Genomic DNA, 20,185 nt, shown 5'->3' with positions numbered 1-20,185 from the left:
AGATCTTTTAAAGCTTTTTTTCTTGTGTAAATTCTTCAGGTGAAGTCGAACAAAAGCGAAACAGATTCTTTGCAAAAATTATTTGAATTATGGCTCGATCTTCTTTTGCGTTTGTCCTTCTGAATTACAAACTGTCCATCGGAAAGACTCACAGATGTATTTAAGGCTAGAAAGTTGGAAATCGTGATAATGCAGAGCGACAGAGGAAGAGTAGACGCTGAATTGCTTTAAATATGGCCTGTGTTTATGCATCTAATTACATCTTATTGTGTTATGAGGGCAACCGGGGGAGCAGAGGGGGGGTCCACTTGTGATTTGTGATCAGTGAGAATGCTTTCTAAAGGCCTCAGCTGCAGAAGAGGCAGGAATTGGCTATCGGGTATGTTGCCTTTGTTAAAAACTTTTAAAACAGTAGTGTGCGAAGTGTCTTCTCACTGGTCAGTTACATTATTCTACGGTCAGTTAATTCTTTATATGTATGATACACTGTTGCTTTGGACAATTTGTAACGTTTAAAATATCAATTTTAAATCAATAAAACCATTACTAATTCATCATTTTGTGGAAAGTTGTTGATCTATTTCGCAATTAGCCGTTGACTAAATGGCATAATGTACACCATCAGAGGGTCATTATTGCGACATGGTTAACCACAACAGGACTAAGGTAACATTTCATTTGACAATGTTTTCTCAAATAAAGTTGTTTTTGTTATATTATAATATTGTTTACCAAACATTGACCTTTTAGAAAAAACTTATAATCACATTCTAAAGAATTACGAAACAATTATAATGTATTACTATACCTGGAAATAAAATACACTATAATGCTTGCAAAACAAATCTGTCAGTGAGTACATGAAGTTCTATCAAATATCTCAACGCATTATAGAATGCTTTATAATGCATTATGGTATTTAGCGGTATGGATATTTATGCAACATATAGAAGCAGATAATATCACATTTAAGTGTGTGTTTTTTTAAATCACTATGGACACGGACATACGAAGAAAGTGTCAAAAGGAGTTATACTTCTTCTGAATGACCGCACCCAACGGATAAACCACACACTGACTTCAGCGCAGAGTTTAAAGTGTTTTTCAGTGTGAACTGGAGATGCCCGAGTCTCAATGTATGGAGTGATGTAACTTGTCAGTGACCCTGAGCTTCTGGGCGGCCTTCTCTCCCACCCTTCATCTGACAGGGCTCGACTTTCTCTCCTCCTCCTCCTCTTCTTCCTCCTCCTCCTCCTCCTGACATCTCTTCCATTGGTTTCAATTAATCAGCCGTGGAAAGGGATTTATTCAGTCCCTGCCCAATGGGATCCTTTGGTATGTGGCCCCAGTGGTAGCAGGTTGAGAAGCCACGGTCTCCACTGTCTTTAGGCCCATTACTCTCACCTCACCACCCGCTCATAAAGAGAGCTTTGAGCGGCCTGTTTTTCAGGGGGGATCCGGTGGGCTTTTTGTCCCATAATAGACGAGTGGATTCAGTCGCCGCAGACAGACATGTTTACTAAACTCTGCGTAGGTGGAGCAAGGGAGATTACGTGTGCCACTTTGAATAACTTGGTTAGGTTGGTTATTGGCTGGAAAAACGTGAGCGGCCTCACGTGCAAGAGGCTTGATTTTCAGAGTTTTCCAATCGTGTCTTGAATATCAAAGAAAACCGAGGCCAAAACTGCAATGGAGGACATGGCGCCTGACATGAATCGCCATGGTGCTCACGCCTTGACGAGGTGCTTCTGCTGCGAAGCAGACAGTTGCGTGTCTGGCCTAATTTGCACAGTTGGATAAAGTTGTTTTCCACATTCTGGTATCAAAGAGAGATGGATAGAAGTTGTGTCTTGTTGTCAAGAGGTTATTTTCTGAACTCCTGTAAAATGCATCCTTGCACTCTCTTGAAAAGTACACAAGAAAATGTTATAGGAAGCTCAAACATACTGGACACATTTAACTTTCATACTGCCGCAACTTCTTTGTTGTGATTTTTCCTCTGTGCATTGACTTCCTCCTGATTCTGACAGCTCTTCCACCTGCACACGCGGTTTTACTCTTTGTTGTTTATTGTCAAGAGGCCCTCTTGTCGGTAGCAAGAGCAGCACATGTCCTTTTTTTTCTAGGATAGCACCTGAAATGCATTTGGAGTGAGTCGAGATCGGATCGCTGGAGCTCCATTTGGAGCTGCAAGTGCAAAATGCAAATGAGCAGCATTAAATGTCAACGTTCAGTTCAGTTTGCCCGTTTATATTGACAAAAGACACTGGCAGCTTTGAGGTTAGGTTGATCATTGCTATAAATCTCAATGAAGTTCAACATTTAGTGTTTGTGCAGTCATACTCCCACAGAGCCAACAGTGAGACGTCATGGATGTGTTAAATGATAATGATTAATTAAATGTTGAAATCGGCTCTGATAGTACATATGTGGAAATCAATAAGGTCTAAAAATATAACATACACACCACAGTATAACATCCATAGTACACTTTTCTTGCTGAAACAAAATCATTTTCCCATTTTCAAAACTTTGACTTTACTCTTTTTGACATATGCGAGCACCTGACAATTTGGTATCTACCCACAAGTGCCTAATGATGTCATTCTTTGCTTTAAAAAAAGCAAGCCAAGCTCACTTTGAGGGAGGTTTGCCCGTATGTGCACAGAGGCGACTCCCCTGAGAGGCCGAGAGAGCAGTGAGGTGTCAGTAAATTGCCATCGCCCCCTAGGAGATGCCGCTAAATAGAATTCTCTCAGACAGCCATTGACAAGCACGGTCAGCAATTGCAAGATATTAACAACTCATATTATGTCGGCGAGATGTCGGCTGTACTTACTCTGTGGGCCTTCTTGTTGGACTCGATGTTGTGTGTGTGAGTACAGGGAACTTGCTATTATTTGCTTGTTATATTGCACAAATATGTTATACCTTCAGCCTTCTTGATATTCTGTCCAAAACCTCATTTGTTTGTAATTTAGGGTGCCAGCAACAAGACTGACTATAATCACTTATTCACATCTTTCATACATTCTGGGGGTATTATTTGACATTCAAACTGTTGTGTGTGTGTGTGTGTGTGTATTAGAATGGATAACGTCACAGCGAGAGTGTACAGGTGCTTTAAAATCCTAAATTCCCATGATGTTTCACTCTTCATGCATATTTTCATGCATCATTTTTCTTTCGATAAAATCGCCGTATAAACTAACACACTCCAAACAGGAAGCTCAAGATGTGGAATGGTTTTTCCCCCCTTCCAAAATAAAGCATATATGAATAATGTAAGAGCGGGTATGTCAAAATGTATTTCCGAAATGTTTGAGTCCTCACCACACTCCAGTAGACAGTGTCTCTTACAAACATAACTTGACATTGTCAAGAGACGTCGATTTGAAAGATTCATGCTGGCGGCTGTCAAATTGCTTCGATGCACGCGTGTGTGTGTGTAAACGGGTGTGTAACGGTGTGTTCGTCCACCATTGGTGTGAATGTGAGCACAAGCTCTCTGCAGTCCCTCCACATAGCCGTGGTGCTCTCTTTGGACGGTGAGAGGAGGGAAGATGAGTGGCAGCAACGTCGCGAGGAAACACTGCGGGAGGAAAATGCATCTGGGATGGAACTGAATTGATGCGTCCGTGAGAGAAGAATCTAGTTCTTTCATTTTACACATCTACTATCACACTTATCATTTATTTCACGACGTAATGAGGTTGTGATGCTCGACACAGATGCCCTGTCCTGATACAGTCAAACGGTGCTTCGAGTTTGCAATATCCAATGTTACCGCGGTACTGTCTATTGTGTCAGACGTTTGACACATGGTGGGCTATACTGTATGTCTAGATCCTTTCTTGTCCTTTTCATTTCTTGAAGTCAATGCTCTTCCTACATTTTTGCACATCTACAGTGCTTGATCTCAGCGTGCATCTCCATCAGAGCAGTTGGAATTGAAGAGAACAGTTTAAAGGTAACGCGACAGTAGTTTCTGAAGGGTTATGCATTCAATGCTTTTATTCTGAAGAACTTGTAGTAAATGCACTGGGACTGTCACCAAGTTGGCGGAACTTAAATAGCAGTTCTGTTGAGGGTGTAAATGCTTCAAAATGGACTTATTCTGCATTGTGAAAATATTGCAGTAACACGGCTATGACCACAGGCAAGAGGCTGTGGCTGAGCACACCGTACCCACACATCCTGTTGTTAGAATGTCAATGTCTAGACAGACTGCAAAGGCAGGCAAATCATCTTCACGCCCAAGCACAAAACCAACATGAACACTCTGCTTTGTCACAGGGCGGATTCTTTAATTGATTTCATTGTTGTCTGGCAAAGTGAGTGCTGCGACTCCAATGAGAGCCCAGAAAGTGAAAACAAGTTAAATCGAATGAGAGATGAAGAGGGGAAAGGGTGAGGGGAGGCGGGGGCAAGTCTCTTATATAAAGCCCAGATGGTCCCTGAAAAGCATGTGACATAGAAATGGAGAGAGGGGTGTCTGTCTGTCTGTCTGACCTGGGGGCTCCCGGGAGCCAACACCACAGGCTACAACACCTGGGAGGAGAGAGGCAGTCATCGGGGTCGGTCAAGGGGGCGGAGGGATGTCATGACAAAAACAGGGTTCAACTTTTGCCATGAAAGCAGACCACAACCTGTACGGAGAGTGTGTGAACTTGTGGGTGGTACTTGTACCTGTGGCTGGACGGAGCAACAGGAACAACACAACCGAGGTTCAGAAGCAGATATTGTTGGGGGAGAAATAGTTCTGAAACTGATTCTTTTGTTTTATCTGTTTTATGGGTCAAATTTCATGATAAAAAGTATTGATGTATGGACCCAAGTCTGATACTTGGTATCAGTAACAACCCAGTCTGTTTGCCCGTTTCTATTGCCAAAATAGGCGGATTTGAGATTACAGGTGGCAAGTTATGAACAATGACACATTTTGATTGGGTGTGCTCTCTCTCTCACATCTCAGCACTCAAAACAAAGCAGCTACCCGAGTGACAATAGAGATGTGTTGATTAATTTCAAAGAAAGAGGCAGAATGTGTGACTGGGTACATGAAATTTAAAAAAACGATAACTTTTCTGCTGCCAAAACTAATTGTCAGCTGTCCGCAATGACTTGATGAACGTCTCAATACATTTTATAGGTCATTTAGGGCTACAGTTAATGGCTATTTCCACTTTCAATTAATCTAGCAATCCTTTTCTCAACTACTTAACTCATCAGAAAAGTGAGAAATCAAACAAATGTTGTGTTTGTAAATATCAAAGGACAGATTACCGAAAGAGATAGTTGCCGATCTAATGTCACTGGTCACATCTGGCCATTACCGGATCTGCTTGAATAGATCGGTATCAGATCCACTGTTGTACATGATAACAATATTATTGAACTTATTGATATTAGTGGATATATTCACTAATATCCTGATGAAAGGATCACCTTTTTGGGCTTTGAGCTGTGTTTGAAGGTGGAACTGTCTCATTCTATGCGCATCCAACATGTCCTGGCGACTATGTGTGTCATCAATTTCCACGATGAAACATTTGCATCAGAGTATAGATCGCCACCTCATCGAAGCTTTCTAACAGCCTCAGCTTTTTACGTTAATGCCAGTGAGAGCAAGAGGGAAGGGGGTCAAGTTCACCCAGTTCAATGTGGCCAAAATAGCAGAAGTAGTCATTTATGATTATAAGGCTGAATAGACTTTTTTATACATATTCTAGCTTTTGTACTAGTACACTTTAACAACTCAGAACAAAAGAACAACTTCTCCACATGGCGTCTACTTCTGCACTCGCTCACTGTATTCAAACGAGTCGATTTAGACTGTGTACCTGTCTTGAATATGTCACTTTTTTGTCACACTCTCTTTCTGTTAGCCGGCAGTCGATCTGCGCCCTCACGCATGCGTGCTTATTTTCCAAAGGCACACACCTGATAGGGGGAGTCAGATGTACGAGATGTATGGCTGAGCGCAGCGAGAACACACACACAGCTGCACTCTGTCTCTGCATGTCCCCGGCCGCTCCTTTTCCATTCCAAAGTCATTCCCGCTGCGATGGACAGTCCGTTCCACCAACAGCACTTTGTGTTTGCTGATCTTCCTGTCCGTCCCACCTGCGGCCCTTCCAGTCCAGCACCAAAAAAAAAGGGCCAAGGATGCCTTGGCCTCCTGACACGCGTGCACAGTCAGACTCAAAGACAAGCTACGGCGCTCTGTTTGTTTTACGTGGTTGTTGCTGTTTTTGCTCTCCAATGTTCTTTCTGTCTCTCTCATTAGTCGCGCTTGGCGCCGCATCAAAGTTGAACTACAGCACCGTGTGTGTGTGTGTGTGTGTGTGTGTGTGTTGGGAGATTGGCACTTTTTGCTGAGGAACAAGATCTGGCTCAGCGTCGGAAGCGGTCCGAGCGTTCGTTCGGGGGAGGCGTTGGTTTGCGTCTGAGCGGGAATTGGGCGTCCTGCGGGCGGTTTTACATAATTAGAATGAAAACATAATTGTCGCTTTATTGTTTTAATACAAAACTCCACTGCAACGTTTTGGTCACAAATAGTTATTTTTACTGCAAAATGAGTCTTTCGCTGCAAATAAGGAGACCAGCATTTCATGCATTTCCTGACCAGCATTCACAGTTTTGTCTGGCTGTTCATTCATTGAGCCTCTGAAAACCAGGCTCTGCTGTACGCAGATAACACAGCAGCGTGAATGAAGTTTTCCATTATTGTGCTGTATGCACACAGCTGTGCCTAGCACGCATAGACACCATCAGTTCATGTAATGCAGAACAAGAGTGCTGCGTCTACATTTTCAAACAGAAAAAAAGAAAATCGTGCTCTTTGGCCCCTTCATTGTTTACAGCAAAATTACTAAACCACTCAAAATCAAATTTACTCAATGAATACTGGGAAAAAAAACAGAGTAAATACTAATTAAATAGTGGATCTTGCCTTCCTTGTGAAGCTTGTGAGCCAATTATTCAATTCATCTGTCCTCCAGAATGTTTCAGGCTTTTATTGCACCACTTGGTAGAAAACTGTGATGGTTTTATAGTAACTATAAAACCATCACAGTTTGTGATGGTTTAATAGTTTAATGGTTTAATAGACAAAAGAAAACAGGACTCACTTTTCACTTCAGCGAATCACACGGGAGAATACCAGTTCTCAACTAAAGATGTATCATGGGATTCAGGGCCAAACTTTTGTTTTATATGCATATATGTGTCTTTAATTTGGGCTTTGACAGGCTATTTTTAAACCGTTTCTTTCTGTTATGTGGCATAACCACCTCGTTCAAAAATGGAGGATAAAGCTCTTTGGCCCTTGCTGAATTGTACGGTTTATGCAACATATATATATATATATATATATATATATATATATATATATATATATATATATATATATATATATATATATATATACACACATACATATATATTTTCTTTTTCTCCTCTGCTGTTTTTTTAAAATTTGGCAACAATAATTTCAGTGGAATTAAGTGTTAAAATCACCGGGCTTATTACATAATCAGTTTGTTAATGACTGATCCGAGTCCCTCTTTACTCGCTCAAAAAGAGTGTTCCCGAGATTAGCAGCATCTACATTTTTTTTCATCCGCAAGAACACGAGTGTCTTCACGTGCGGCCGCAAAAAAAAAAAAAGACAGACAGACAGACAAACCCAGCTGAGGTTAGGGAGGAGGTCAGGAGAGAGGGACCATCTGATGCCAGCAGATGGAGTGATGGAGGGAGGGGATGAGAGGAGAGGAGAAGCTCGGAATCAGGACGACAAGACCAAATGCTTATCGGCTGTTCTTAAGGCGCTGATTTCACTTTGCATCCCGTCTGCTCCAGCGCGTCCACCTTATGCCAGACTTTTGAGGGGTAGAGGAGATAGTGTGTTACGGAAAGTATTCAATAACTGTGAGCGTGGCACATGAGTAATTCCACTCCGCATGCAAATATGTTAATTACGCAGCCTTGTTGCGTGTAACAGATGAAAATAAAACATTCAAATGCACCCATTGGGCCAAAAACGGGGCCATTTTTACTTACTTATCTCAGCTTCTCTCTGCAACCCAAAGTCACCATTCGTCTCTCTCTCTCTCTCCCTCCCCGCCTTTGTTGTTGCAGAACGGAGCAGTTCCAGGAGAGCCCGGGAAGAAGGATGAAAACTCCCGGAGAGGGAACTGGGGCAACCAGATCGAGTTTGTCCTCACCAGCGTGGGCTATGCCGTGGGCCTGGGCAACGTCTGGAGGTTCCCCTACCTCTGCTACAGGAACGGAGGAGGTATGCACTTCAGCGTATAGCCCAGTTATTTTCTATTACAATTTAAGTGTTTAAAAAAAACACGGTACATAACACGTTCATCAAAGAAGTATGTAAAAAACAATACGTCCAAAAAGTGCATTGGTAGAATATATTACAGCTACTGGGTTGAAACAGATAATTGTAAATCCATTATCAAGTTTGTGTGTAATATGCTCGATTCATTCCGACAACCAGCTGATTTCAAACAATAGACTTGTAGAATCAGGTCACTCCATGAAAGAAGGAATGTCTCGGCTAGTAAAGATGTGTAAAACGCTGATAAACGGTGTAATCTGGAGGTCACGGCAATTTAGCAGCCGTAACGTAACTTCAAAAGTAACAGTTTAAAGGGATAGTTTGGGGTTTTATGAGGTACTTATCCGTGGTCACCGGATTAATTACAGTAGATGCCACCAGTTTGGAGAACCAGACCCCAGTTCAAAAGCATGTCCTACTGTGAGCATTGACAGCAGCCAATGTGTCCTAGGCAGCCCAAAGAAAGGCCCACTTCAAGAACATCAATATCACTTTAGGTGTGCATTATGTTTAGAATATTTTCACAGCTTTATCTTTCCGTCAGACAGCTCTCTCTGGCGAGGGAACTGAAGCCACTCGGTTCTTTTCTACTCACGTCAGAATCACCGGACTCCTTTTGACAAAAAAAAAAGTTTACTCTTAGAACACAGAAGTTTACGGTCAACCGCTGACGCTTAGGGTTTGTAAGTTTATCATGCTGCGACTTTAGTGAATCAAAACTACAAGAAAAACTATAAATTAAATCTTCAAATGTATTGTTATATTTAGGTTTGACTTTAGTTGTTTGCATGCAGAAAAAAATGTGTTTCACTGTTTATATATATTTATATTCACACAGACACGGCTTGAGAATAAAAGGGAAATCTTATTTTAATACCTAACGGACTTCATTTGGTCTGTTGTAAAGTATAATATGAACTCTTCCCAATTGTCATCGCTAAACAAATCAGATGCGTCAACCATGTTCCCTGTTAGCACACCGACTTGCACCCTCACAAGCACCGAGCCCAGTTTTGCGTAACTACATGATTGTTAATTGGGGTGTGAACGCTGTCGTAATGCGTCTGAGTGCACAGAACGGATCCAGCTGCTTCTTGCTGCCTCTGCTGACGCGCCACTTTCGCTCCGCAGCCTCTGCCTTCAGCGCATGAGAACGCGACGAGAGCAAACTACAGTCTATCTGTCTAATAGTATGATAAAATGTACAGGGAAGATGCCACAGTCTAGCAAAAGCCAGAGTTGGGTCGAGGTCCTGAAACTTAGTGACTCGGGACTTTCCCACACTTCAGTCCATGTGTTTACGCTGCAAATATTTGGTTTAATGTTATGCAAGTTGTAGGTTGTACGTTAGCTTGCACACAGCTGCAAATGGGGCGGAGCTCCGTGCGGGAGAGCTGGGCTTGAGCTAGCAACTCTCACAGAATGATAAGGTTTTTGGTATTGTACAGTATCAGCTGGTTGCACCGACCTAGTTCGCATATGGACGCTCGAACGGAAGCACACACACACACACACACACACACACACACACACACTCATAGACGCTCCCTATAGATGACTGTCTGGTTTCTGGTTCAGTCTGAACCACCAGAGAGTTGCTGCACTGCTGAACAGACTCAGCTGCACATGCAGTGACCTCTCTGCTCTCCCAGTGGAGGTCGCTGTGACAGATGAGGTCTTTGTTTTCTTTTCTTTCTTTCTGGGGTTTTTATGTTCTTTTTTGCAGAGTGAAAATGTTTTTTTTATTAATAGTTGTATCTTCTTTAAATCATCTGTCACGTCTAATTTGTGTAGTAAGTGACAATACTGTGAAGAAGAATATTTTTACTTTTATTTTTTGACTTAATTAATATATATATTTTTACGCGTCTACTTGCACCAATGTTTGTTTTTTGCATAATATATTCGCCGCCACATATCTTGTAGTTAGAGGTGCAATCTTTTCAATTTTTAGGTTTTAGACATTGTTTTATCAAATGTGCCTGTGGACCAGGTTCCTTCCCATTCTGTAATCTCCCTTTTCTAACCGTACAACTGTACAGTAATCACCGCCTTTGTCAGACAAAAGCATAAGATGTAACTGACTTGGCTTCCCAAAAGTGTCCTCACATCTACCGTAATAATTGGTCATCTTCAAATCTTCGCTGTTCGTATGCAGCTTCCGGTCATCCCAGAGCGACCATGACCGTGACTGAGTGCTTTTCCTATCTCCTCCCTCCCCATCCAGGTGCCTTCATGTTGCCGTACTTCATCATGCTGGTGTTCTGCGGCATTCCACTCTTCTTCCTCGAGCTGTCTTTTGGTCAGTTTGCCAGCCTGGGGTGCCTTGGAGTGTGGAAGATCAGCCCCATGTTCAAAGGTTGGTTGGTTGCCAGTTTGTTTGTAGACCTGAATAAATGCCATGAATGCCAGACATGCGTACATTTTTGGGGATACGTTTATAAAAAAAAATCTTCTCCAAAATTACATCACGGAGCTTCTTATTTGAGATTGTATCGCAACGTAGGAAGATCCCAATCTTTGCCGTTCATACCGTAAGAGGTGTAGTGAGAAAGATCCACATTCAGCAGCTCCATGTAAAGAAAAACTTTTCAACGAGATGCGGCCGTGACCAAATTAGATGTACGTAACGCTTGTGTGTTGACGCTGAGCTTAGCTGATCTGAGCTGAGCTTAAGTAAACTTAGCAGCCTGACTCTTCACGTCGAAGCCGTCATTGGCCTCACATCCTGTCCCCTCCTCTCTCCAGGCGTGGGTTATGGCATGATGGTGGTCTCCACCTACATCGGGATCTACTACAACGTGGTCATCTGCATCGCCTTCTACTACTTCTTCATGTCCATGACCAACTTGCTGCCGTGGACCTACTGCAACAACCCCTGGAACACGCCGGACTGCAGCGGGGTGTTAGGCGGCGGCCGCTACCAGCTCAACGCCAGCTTGGCCAACGCTACCACGAGCCTGGTGGCCGGGGTGGCCGAGGTGGTCAACCGCACCAAGAGGACCAGCCCCAGTGAGGAGTACTGGAAGTAAGTCTCTGACGTACATCAACGCATGGACGGATTAAGAAACCACAGGCCCCCGGGCCTGGACGTGTCACAGAAGGAGGGGTTTGAATACTGGTCTGGCAGGTCCTTTTTGTGTGGAGTTTGCATGTTCTCCCCGTGGCAGGGTGGGTTCTCTCCGGGTTCTCTGGCTTCCTCCCACAGTCCAAACACATGCAGGTTAGGTCAATTGAACGAATGCATTACAGTGACACTGCTTTTACTTTGAAGGCGATTTATGTAGGTGCGCGCGCATGCTTCCGTAGCCTCGCCAACAGGCAGTGTTGAGGAATTGAGTCTGGCGTGAAAGCATGTATTGTTATGTAGTTTCTGTTCTCAACAAGCAGCGAGTGCTGCAACAAGCAGCTTCGCCTCACAAAGCTCTCACAGGCGGTCAGTCAACCGGCAGGATCCGCGTCCAGGTTGAAAGTTAATCGCGAGGCGAACTTTCCACACATAACAAGATGTTCAGTGCACTTATTCAAGCCAACACAGGCTGGACTTTTCTCACTGAGGAAGAAAAACTGAACTTAACTGAAAAACATGAAAAGCAATTATTGCTTTTGTATAAAGTGAATCAATTGCTGGTCTTTAACATACATCTTTAATGTAAGCAACAGACTGGACATGGACAAAAGAAGAAGTGGTTTGTCCCTCACAGGAACCCTTACTACTGAACAGTACCTGTTCAGAAAAAAAGAAAACAGATTTATAAACTACATATGTATGTATGTTAACTTGCTGTTGCTCCAGAGTGATGTTATATTGTTCTGATAACCTTACTTTAAAACAAAAGCGTGCAATATACTAGTTTTGTTCAGTGTATCATCATGTGTAACGCTCTGCATTTCAGATGTAAAACACGTCTCCATCCTGCTGCTGTTGTCAGCTTTGTCTTTTCAATTTGCATTCCACTTTTTTTCATTCAGTATTATTTGTTAGTTTCTGCACATGTTTGCACATGCCGAAGAGCCAAGCTTTCCCAAAATACAGCGGCTGTGCCTCGTGCTGTCATTTCCCAATGCACCTGTTCTTCCACCTTTGCACCTCGCGTGATCCATGGGAGAAAAGCAAAAGGATAAGCAAAGTACATTTTAAGGCCAGGGCAAAACCAATGTTGTTCCACCACTCTCATCAGTTTGTATTGATGTTAACAAACCACAGATATGCAGGAAGTGAGGTGCACCTCTTTTTTTTGTATGACCTTGTTTCTATTTGATTTTGATTACAAGCTGTTTGTTTGGCTAATCATGGTTAACACTTTATTGTCTGTGGCACCGACTAAAGTTCACACTCGGAACTGATATAATGGTTTAGTCTGTTTTTTACCATCGAGACCACAGAAGTTCAAACTCTAATCCTGACGACAGCAAACCTGCGTAGCATCACTCAATCTTTGATAATTATTGTCGAGGCATGTATTCATCTTTCTTTCTGTCTCTGTTGGCACTGACAATACTGCAATCAAGGCAGATGAGAAGATGAGTAGGTCGTATAATCATGAAGATATCATGATTGTTCTCAGTGTTTCCTGCATATTAATACTGCCATTTAATATCACTTCCAATCAATTTCAAATACTGCCCTTCAGTGGTATTTCAGAGTAACTATGTTTGGCGGGGGGGGGGGACTAGAGCCCTATTTATATTAATGTCCCTCTGGATAGCACCTATTTATTACTTTTTGTCTTAAATTCCAAGATAGCAATGGACCAAAATGTAAGTGAATGATAATAGATGATTGTTCGTGGATGTCTTTGGTCATGGCTTTAAGTATCATTGACATGAGTCAAATAGCGCTGCAATCAGCAGTGATCCAGGTTCTTGCTGATTGAGGATGAGCACTTGAACTTGTCTATTCAAACTTAAGACTATGGAAATTGATAAAGTATAACGGATGTTTTGGGGGAAAAAAGGTGCAAAATGTGACATTTTAAGAGCAGACGACTGTTGGAGCAAAGGTGCAGTGGAATTGAGAGACTAAAATGCCACAAGAAGTTGGCCTCGAAGCCAAGCCGCTTGTTCTCGAGATAATTGTAAAACCTTAAAACTTGATTGTTACAGCACCACCTTGAAGTCAATGAGTGTCACCTTATGTGCCTGAGCGGTGAGTGCAATTTACAACCCAGCGGCAAATTCTGGGGACGTTTTTTGGCACAAACACTTTTGAGAGGAGGGAAAAAACCCAGAAAGAAAATCAATATGGCCCCAGCAGCAGCTTTTACTGCACTTGGACCCCTAGTTAGTGGCATCTGCCTGCTCTAGAACGTCATGTTTGCTTAGCTTAGTCATTAATGGCTCTTGTTGATTTTTTGCTCTGAAAATTTCCAATTGACGTCTCATGAGAAAAAAGCAACAACTGACTTTAAAGACCTGCAAATGTCAACCCATTAAATATGTGATTCTCTCTCTCTCTCTCTCTCTCTCTCTCTCTCTCTCTCTCTCTCTCTCTCTCTCTCTCTCTCTCTCTCTCTCTCTCTCTCAGACATTATGTGTTGAACATCTCCGATGACATCGGGAGCTTTGGAGAGGTCCGTCTCCCTCTCCTAGGCTGCCTGGCCGTGTCCTGGTTTGTCGTCTTCCTCTGTCTTATCAAGGGCGTTAAATCCTCTGGAAAGGTCAGTCACACACACACACACACACTAATACTCATACATAGACATCAAGACTTGACCACATGCGACAGCAGACATAATACTCCTGCAGTAAGTCGGTTTTCATCACATTGCATTCAACATTTAATACACACGGGAATTGTTGGCTGTCTTGCCACGTTGGTGATTTCACCGCATGGTCTGATTGTGTGTGTTCAGGTGGTGTACTTCACAGCCACATTCCCTTATGTCGTTCTGACCATCCTGTTCATCCGCGGCATCACCCTGGACGGAGCCATCAACGGCATCAAGTACTACCTGACTCCCCAGTGGCAGAAGGTCCTTGATGCAAAGGTAATATTCCGCTCAAACACACAAATGGAAGGCGGACATTTTTTGTTCTACTTCTGACCATATTTGGGTTCTGGTTTTGTAGGTGTGGGGAGATGCAGCGTCACAAATCTTCTACTCCTTGGGCTGTGCCTGGGGCGGTCTCATTACTATGGCCTCCTACAACAAGTTCCACAACAACTGTTTCAGGTTGGTTCTCCAGACTCGGGGTAAACAAGAACAAGCTTTGCTGCTTTGAGACGGCATTGAAAGAATTGTTTAACGTTCTTTGGAAATCCGTTTTCTCTGCTGCCTTGATTTTGCAAAGCACACAAGAATGTGAGGCTTCTGCAGTTGAAATCAAAGCAGCAGCTAATGGTGTGAGCGCTTGCTTGTGTCAATATGACACAGTGCTGCTGCAGGTCTTTGAGCAACACAGACCAGCATCTTAATATGTGCACTTATCAGAGAACCTTGAGGTGTAGGAGGAGAGGGGAGAGAAGAGGAGATGGTAGAATTTAAAAAATACTCTACAAGCTTCTGGAGGTTTCATTACAGAGGGAAGAGACAACCGGCAAGAGGGAGAGAGAGAGAGAGAGAGTCAGGGCTATATATCTCCAAAGAGAAGGTGAGATGAGGTACGACAGGAGGAGGGACAGAGATAATGTTTTTTTCAGACTTGTGTTAAAAGGCTGGGTGCACTGTGCTTGAACGCCAAGGGAGCCAGTGAGGGGCTGAGGAGACGGTTCAGGCGGGGGAAGGGGTAAAGGGCACATGGGAGGCGATAAGGAGAGGAAAAGATGTCATTTATTTTCCAAAACTTGTCTACACTTGCTGACCAAGTGAGCGGCATTTAAGAGGGTGGGGTCGCGTGAGGAGAAGGCTGAAGATATCATTTGTTCCTCCGCCAGCAGCTCGAGGTTGCGCTATCTGCGCACACAGCTGCACGGCGGCCTAATCAGCTTGTGTTCTGCCGCCCCGTCCCCGTGGAGTAACCCTCCGCACTCCTGCAACACCCCCAATCGGTGCACACACAGAAGTGCAGAGAGTTGAGCTGAGAAAAGGGCACCGGGCATCAAAGGCATCCTCTGTGATAACTCCTGACTGGAAATAGAGGGGCCACAGAGCACCGGTGCAACCGCATAGTTCCCTTGTTGAGTCTGAGTCGGTGAGATTGAAAAAATAAAAAAAAAGCTGTTCCTTCAGCAGCATGCGGCAAACATCCCAAATAATAAAATCCAAAGAGCCTAAAATATTCATCACCACGTTTACACTTGATTTGGTTCACTGCCACTCACAGACCGTCATTTTGTCGTTAGAACAAAGTGAAGCTAATTGTTTTGGTGTTTCCTCCCTTTGTCAACAGCCAAACTGTTGCATGGATTAGGCAGATTGGGATTTGACTGGATCGACTCAAAGACTTCTGACTTGTTTTTGTCAGTCACTGAAAATAGTAAAATGATCGTTCATAAAGGCTGCTTAGATATAACCACTTAATCGCTCGGGATGTAACAATACATGGGATCTGGAGCAATACATAAAATCAATGATCAGCAATTGAATATCATTGGAGCAAATTCAAAAAACGTCAATGGATGTCATCATTTTTAAGATGACATCTGTTTGAACAGTTTCCATTTGAGCGCTTCTCATCCCAACAGAGCCCGGTAACGCAATTATATTTTGTTGCTTTTTGTGGGTGGATATGAGTGGAACTGAGCATAACGCACTGATTCTTCTCTTTTCTTCGTACAGAGACAGCATCATCATCAGCATAACCAACTGTGCGACCAGCGTGTATGCTGGCTTTGTCATTTTCTCCATCCTGGGCTTCATGGCACACAACCTGGACGTCCCCGTGTCGGAGGTGGCCGACCACGGCCCGGGCCTGGCCTTCGTGGCCTACCCAGAAGCCCTCACTCTGCTGCCCATCTCACCACTCTGGTCACTGCTCTTCTTCTTTATGCTCATCCTTCTGGGACTGGGGACTCAGGTGAGGCTGAAAACAATACGCACTCTTCCTTTTGTGTCTTTGCAAACATGACAACTATGTTAGAAAGAAAATTATAATTTCCTCAGTAACGGGTAGTGTAGGAGATTACAATTTTCCAAAAGAGTAATTGTATTTTTATCAAGTAACACCTCATTACTGGGACGCATTATATATGTTGTGTGGCAGTAAGGCTTATGTTAAGATGACGCGAACGAGCAGCAAGTATGCATGCGTCTTTGTGTCAACATCATCAAGTGAATATCGTTTCACACTTCTTCTAGCTGGTAGGCTCTGTGTTACCCTGTAGGTATAAAAGCCCTTTTATTCGTACTACCTGAAAACGCCTGGAACTGGAATCGCTATGCCTTCAATTGTTAGCGTAAAATCTCTCATTTAATCAAATTCATAAACCCCTTCATCCCTGTCCTTAAAGTTCTGCCTGCTGGAGACCCTGGTGACAGCCGTTGTCGATGAGATCGGCACAGACTGGATCATCCGGAACAAAACCGTTGTCACACTGTCCGTGGCTATAGGTGGATTCTTACTGGGAGTGCCGCTAACGACACGGGTAAGTCCCAAACACACGCAGATTGTGTCTTTTGTTACACGACTGGTGTCCTCTCATGGAGGTGACTCTCTGTCTGCTTTTCTGTGAGCAGGCGGGAATCTATTGGCTGCTCCTGATGGACAACTATGCTGCTAGCTTCTCTTTGGTCGTCATCTCCTGCATCATGTGCATCTGCATCATGTATGTTTATGGTAAGGATACATGTGTCGCTGTTGTGTGACCTCACATTTTTAAAAGAAGAAAATATCCCGTGGCGCATTAACTTTATGATAAAATTCCATAAAGAGAGAGTTTCAGGGCAGCTATCGTGTATATATATATATATATATATATATATATATATATATATATATATATATATATATATATATATATATATATATATATATATATATACATACCGCAAGGTGTCTGTGGCTGTTTGGTTTCAGGGGTTTTAGAGTCGGAACTCATCAATATTGAAGAGCAAATGCTTTTATTGCAAATGCTGAAACGCAGGTGACAGAAAAGACGTTTGCGCAGGTGGTCTGTACGACCACTGAGAAAAAAAAGCAAGTAAGGAAATTACGTTCTGAGCGGACCAATCACAGCGCATGTTTTCACTAAAAAATAATGAGAATATCGGTAATATGTGATTAATCATGATTAATCCACAGAAACCTGTGATTAATCTGATTAAAAATTGTAATGATTTCACAGCCCTAATATATATATATATATATATATATATATATATATATATATATATATATATATATATATATATATACACAGGCACGGTATTCAGTTAAGAAGTGTATATATATTGATATCCATTTCCCTTGACCTAATCAAGAGTGAATTCAAATCAGCAGCCCTCTGTCAAACTCTTGATCTCCCACCAGCCAGTCGCCTCTTTAATCAGGTTTTTAGGGCCGCATTTCTTTTTTTGCATAACTTGAACTTGTTCTCCTTAAATGCACTGACGCATACTAAACGTTATCAGTAACACAAGTATGTTTGTGTGTTTACATTGCAATCAGGTGTGCTAAGTTTTTCAAATATTTAACTAGGGCTGGGCAGATTAACGCAGCGTTAATCTGGCAGCGTTACGCAGCGTTAATCTGGCAATCCTTTAACGATGTTAACTATTTGATTATACTGGAAAACATGAAAAGCACTTATTGCTTTTGTATAAAGTGAATCAATTGCTCGTCTTTAACATACATCTTTAATGTAAGCAACAGACTGAACATGGACAAAAGAAGAAGTGGTTTGTCCCTCACAGGGACCCTTACTACTAAACAGTACCTGTTCAAAAAAAAAAAAAAAGATTTATTAACTATATATATGTATGTATATTAACTTCCTGTTGCTCCAGAGTGCCTGTTATATTGTTCTGATAACATTACTTCAAAATAAAAGCGTACAACAAACTAGTTTTAACTTCATTATTGAATTTGGCGCATAATGCGATAAATCGCAGGAAAATCATGCGATTAATCAGTATTTTTTTTTCAACTTTGCCCAGTCCTAATATAAACTCTATTACCGGAGTCACACTTTACTTGTGCCAGGATTCACGACTCTGCCTCTATTAGCGCACAGTATATTGTGATGATGCCTATTGCACCCTTACATACTGAATCGAGAATACATTTTAAAATTAGGAATCAATTTTTAATCGAATTGTGAGTTACCCAAATCTCCTGTGCTAAAATGATACGTGGTCTGACCCTAATAAAATCAGAAACATAATAATAAAATAAATCACTTTTGTATTCAGTCCCAAATGTGTCTTTGTTTATATGCCTGTATATACTGTATATGAGTATGTCATGATTAGAATGTAAAGTGATCAAACTTGAATGCACATTGTGGATTTTTCTTGGATAACTCTTTGATTTGATCGCAGGCCACAAGAAGTACTTTAAAGATGTGGAGATGATGCTGGGCTTTCCTCCACCGCTCTTCTTCAAAGTCTGCTGGAGATTCATCTCCCCCGTCATCATCTCTGTAAGTGAACATACACACGTACAAAGCACGCCTGCTCGTCCGGGGAATTGAACCTCTAATCAGGATACAACATCCCTGCATGCATCTTCTCCACCCCCTGCAAATAAATAAGCGATGTGGACATTTTATTGGTGCGGTGGAAACAAACGGGCGAGGCTGATGCAGCAATCAGAAGGGCGCCGAGCGTGCGCTTCTAAACTTTTCGTCCACGTTGCTGACACATTGTGTGGGACCTGACCTACATTTGCGCCTCCGTCAACACTAATCTGCTTGGCTACTGTTGGCTTTGTTTCCTATGTAAACTTGGAAAAACAAATCTTTCGGACTGGGAGATGGGCACATGCGGCTGATATCAATGTGGTATTTCCCAAGCAGGCGCATTAGCCCACTAAGCTGCTGGGCCAACCAAGAAATTCATTGTTGTGGATTACTGGTCAGATTTCAGCCGTTTTTGTTTGCTCTTTCATTTCACGACTCAGATTAATGCCTCGCTTCTGCAGGGCCTTTGCGATAACTATGACGAAGCTCACAGCTGTTGGGAACTGTCGCGATTTATAATCCTAATTATCTGCATCTTTGAAATAAAAACAACCGACTGCTGCGCTGCTGTCCACAGTGATTTCCCACGTACTGAATCAATGCAGCTTGATAAAATAGTGTAACATGATCATGTTTGGTTTTCACGACCCTCTTTCTCTGCTATGTTGGATGTCAGTGACAGATATTGAAGAAAAAATATTGAAATATACACATTTGGTTGTTTTGCGCATTCCGCGTCCTCTCTGTGTTTGTAAATACATTTTCCTTCCCATCAGCTTTTCCAGACTTCTTCTCTAAATGACGATGGCCACCCTCATTAACCGTCTCTCTTCTGCTCCGTAGTTCATCTTGATCTTCACAGTGATCCAGTACAAGCCCATCACCTACAATGACTACGTGTATCCGAGCTGGTCTCTGGCTATCGGCTTCGCCATGTCTATGTCCTCCGTGCTCTGCATACCCCTCTATGCCCTCTACAAGATCTCAAAGTCCCCAGGGGCCACCTTCAAAGAGGTACATACACCCCTGGTGATAATGTGATTGGTTGCTGGTGTGCTTGAGTAGTGAGTGTATATGCATCCCTGTGTCCGTCACCGCTAATCTTGCATTCTTCTGCACCAAGCGTCATAACATTTTAGGTGCATCAATGTTTTTTGACAGTATGATAAGCACACAGCTTATTAATTAAAGACTGGTATCGGATCGTATGAGTCGGGACAGACAGGCCAGGTATCACTATCTGGATAGAAAAAGTCAGATCTGTGCAT

At 42.6% G+C, this 20,185-nt stretch overlaps 1 protein-coding gene across 4 annotated transcripts in view; it reads left to right on the top strand.

Moving 5' to 3' along the window:
* slc6a9 (solute carrier family 6 member 9) overlaps window positions 1-20,185 on the top strand; it is a 61,219-nt gene that overhangs the window by 33,944 nt on the left and 7,090 nt on the right. For all 4 annotated transcript variants that reach the window (XR_011080079.1, XM_068602215.1, XM_068602222.1 and 1 more), the window contains 11 exons: window positions 8,143-8,299; window positions 10,584-10,715; window positions 11,105-11,384; window positions 13,884-14,016; window positions 14,212-14,346; window positions 14,429-14,532; window positions 16,078-16,315; window positions 16,749-16,883; window positions 16,975-17,074; window positions 18,778-18,878; window positions 19,761-19,931. Coding sequence is in view for 3 of the 4 variants with exons in the window: in XM_068602215.1 (XP_068458316.1) it covers window positions 8,143-8,299; window positions 10,584-10,715; window positions 11,105-11,384; window positions 13,884-14,016; window positions 14,212-14,346; window positions 14,429-14,532; window positions 16,078-16,315; window positions 16,749-16,883; window positions 16,975-17,074; window positions 18,778-18,878; window positions 19,761-19,931 (1,686 nt within the window). In the remaining variant the exon portion in view is untranslated. The remainder of the gene's footprint in view (window positions 1-8,142; window positions 8,300-10,583; window positions 10,716-11,104; window positions 11,385-13,883; window positions 14,017-14,211; window positions 14,347-14,428; window positions 14,533-16,077; window positions 16,316-16,748; window positions 16,884-16,974; window positions 17,075-18,777; window positions 18,879-19,760; window positions 19,932-20,185) is intronic.

This window comes from Clinocottus analis, unplaced genomic scaffold, assembly GCF_023055335.1.
Source record: "Clinocottus analis isolate CAN_PGR_092001 unplaced genomic scaffold, fCliAna1.0.p SCAF_11, whole genome shotgun sequence".
NCBI classification, from domain to species: domain Eukaryota; kingdom Metazoa; phylum Chordata; class Actinopteri; order Perciformes; family Cottidae; genus Clinocottus; species Clinocottus analis.
This window is presented reverse-complemented; position numbering and strand designations above follow the sequence as displayed.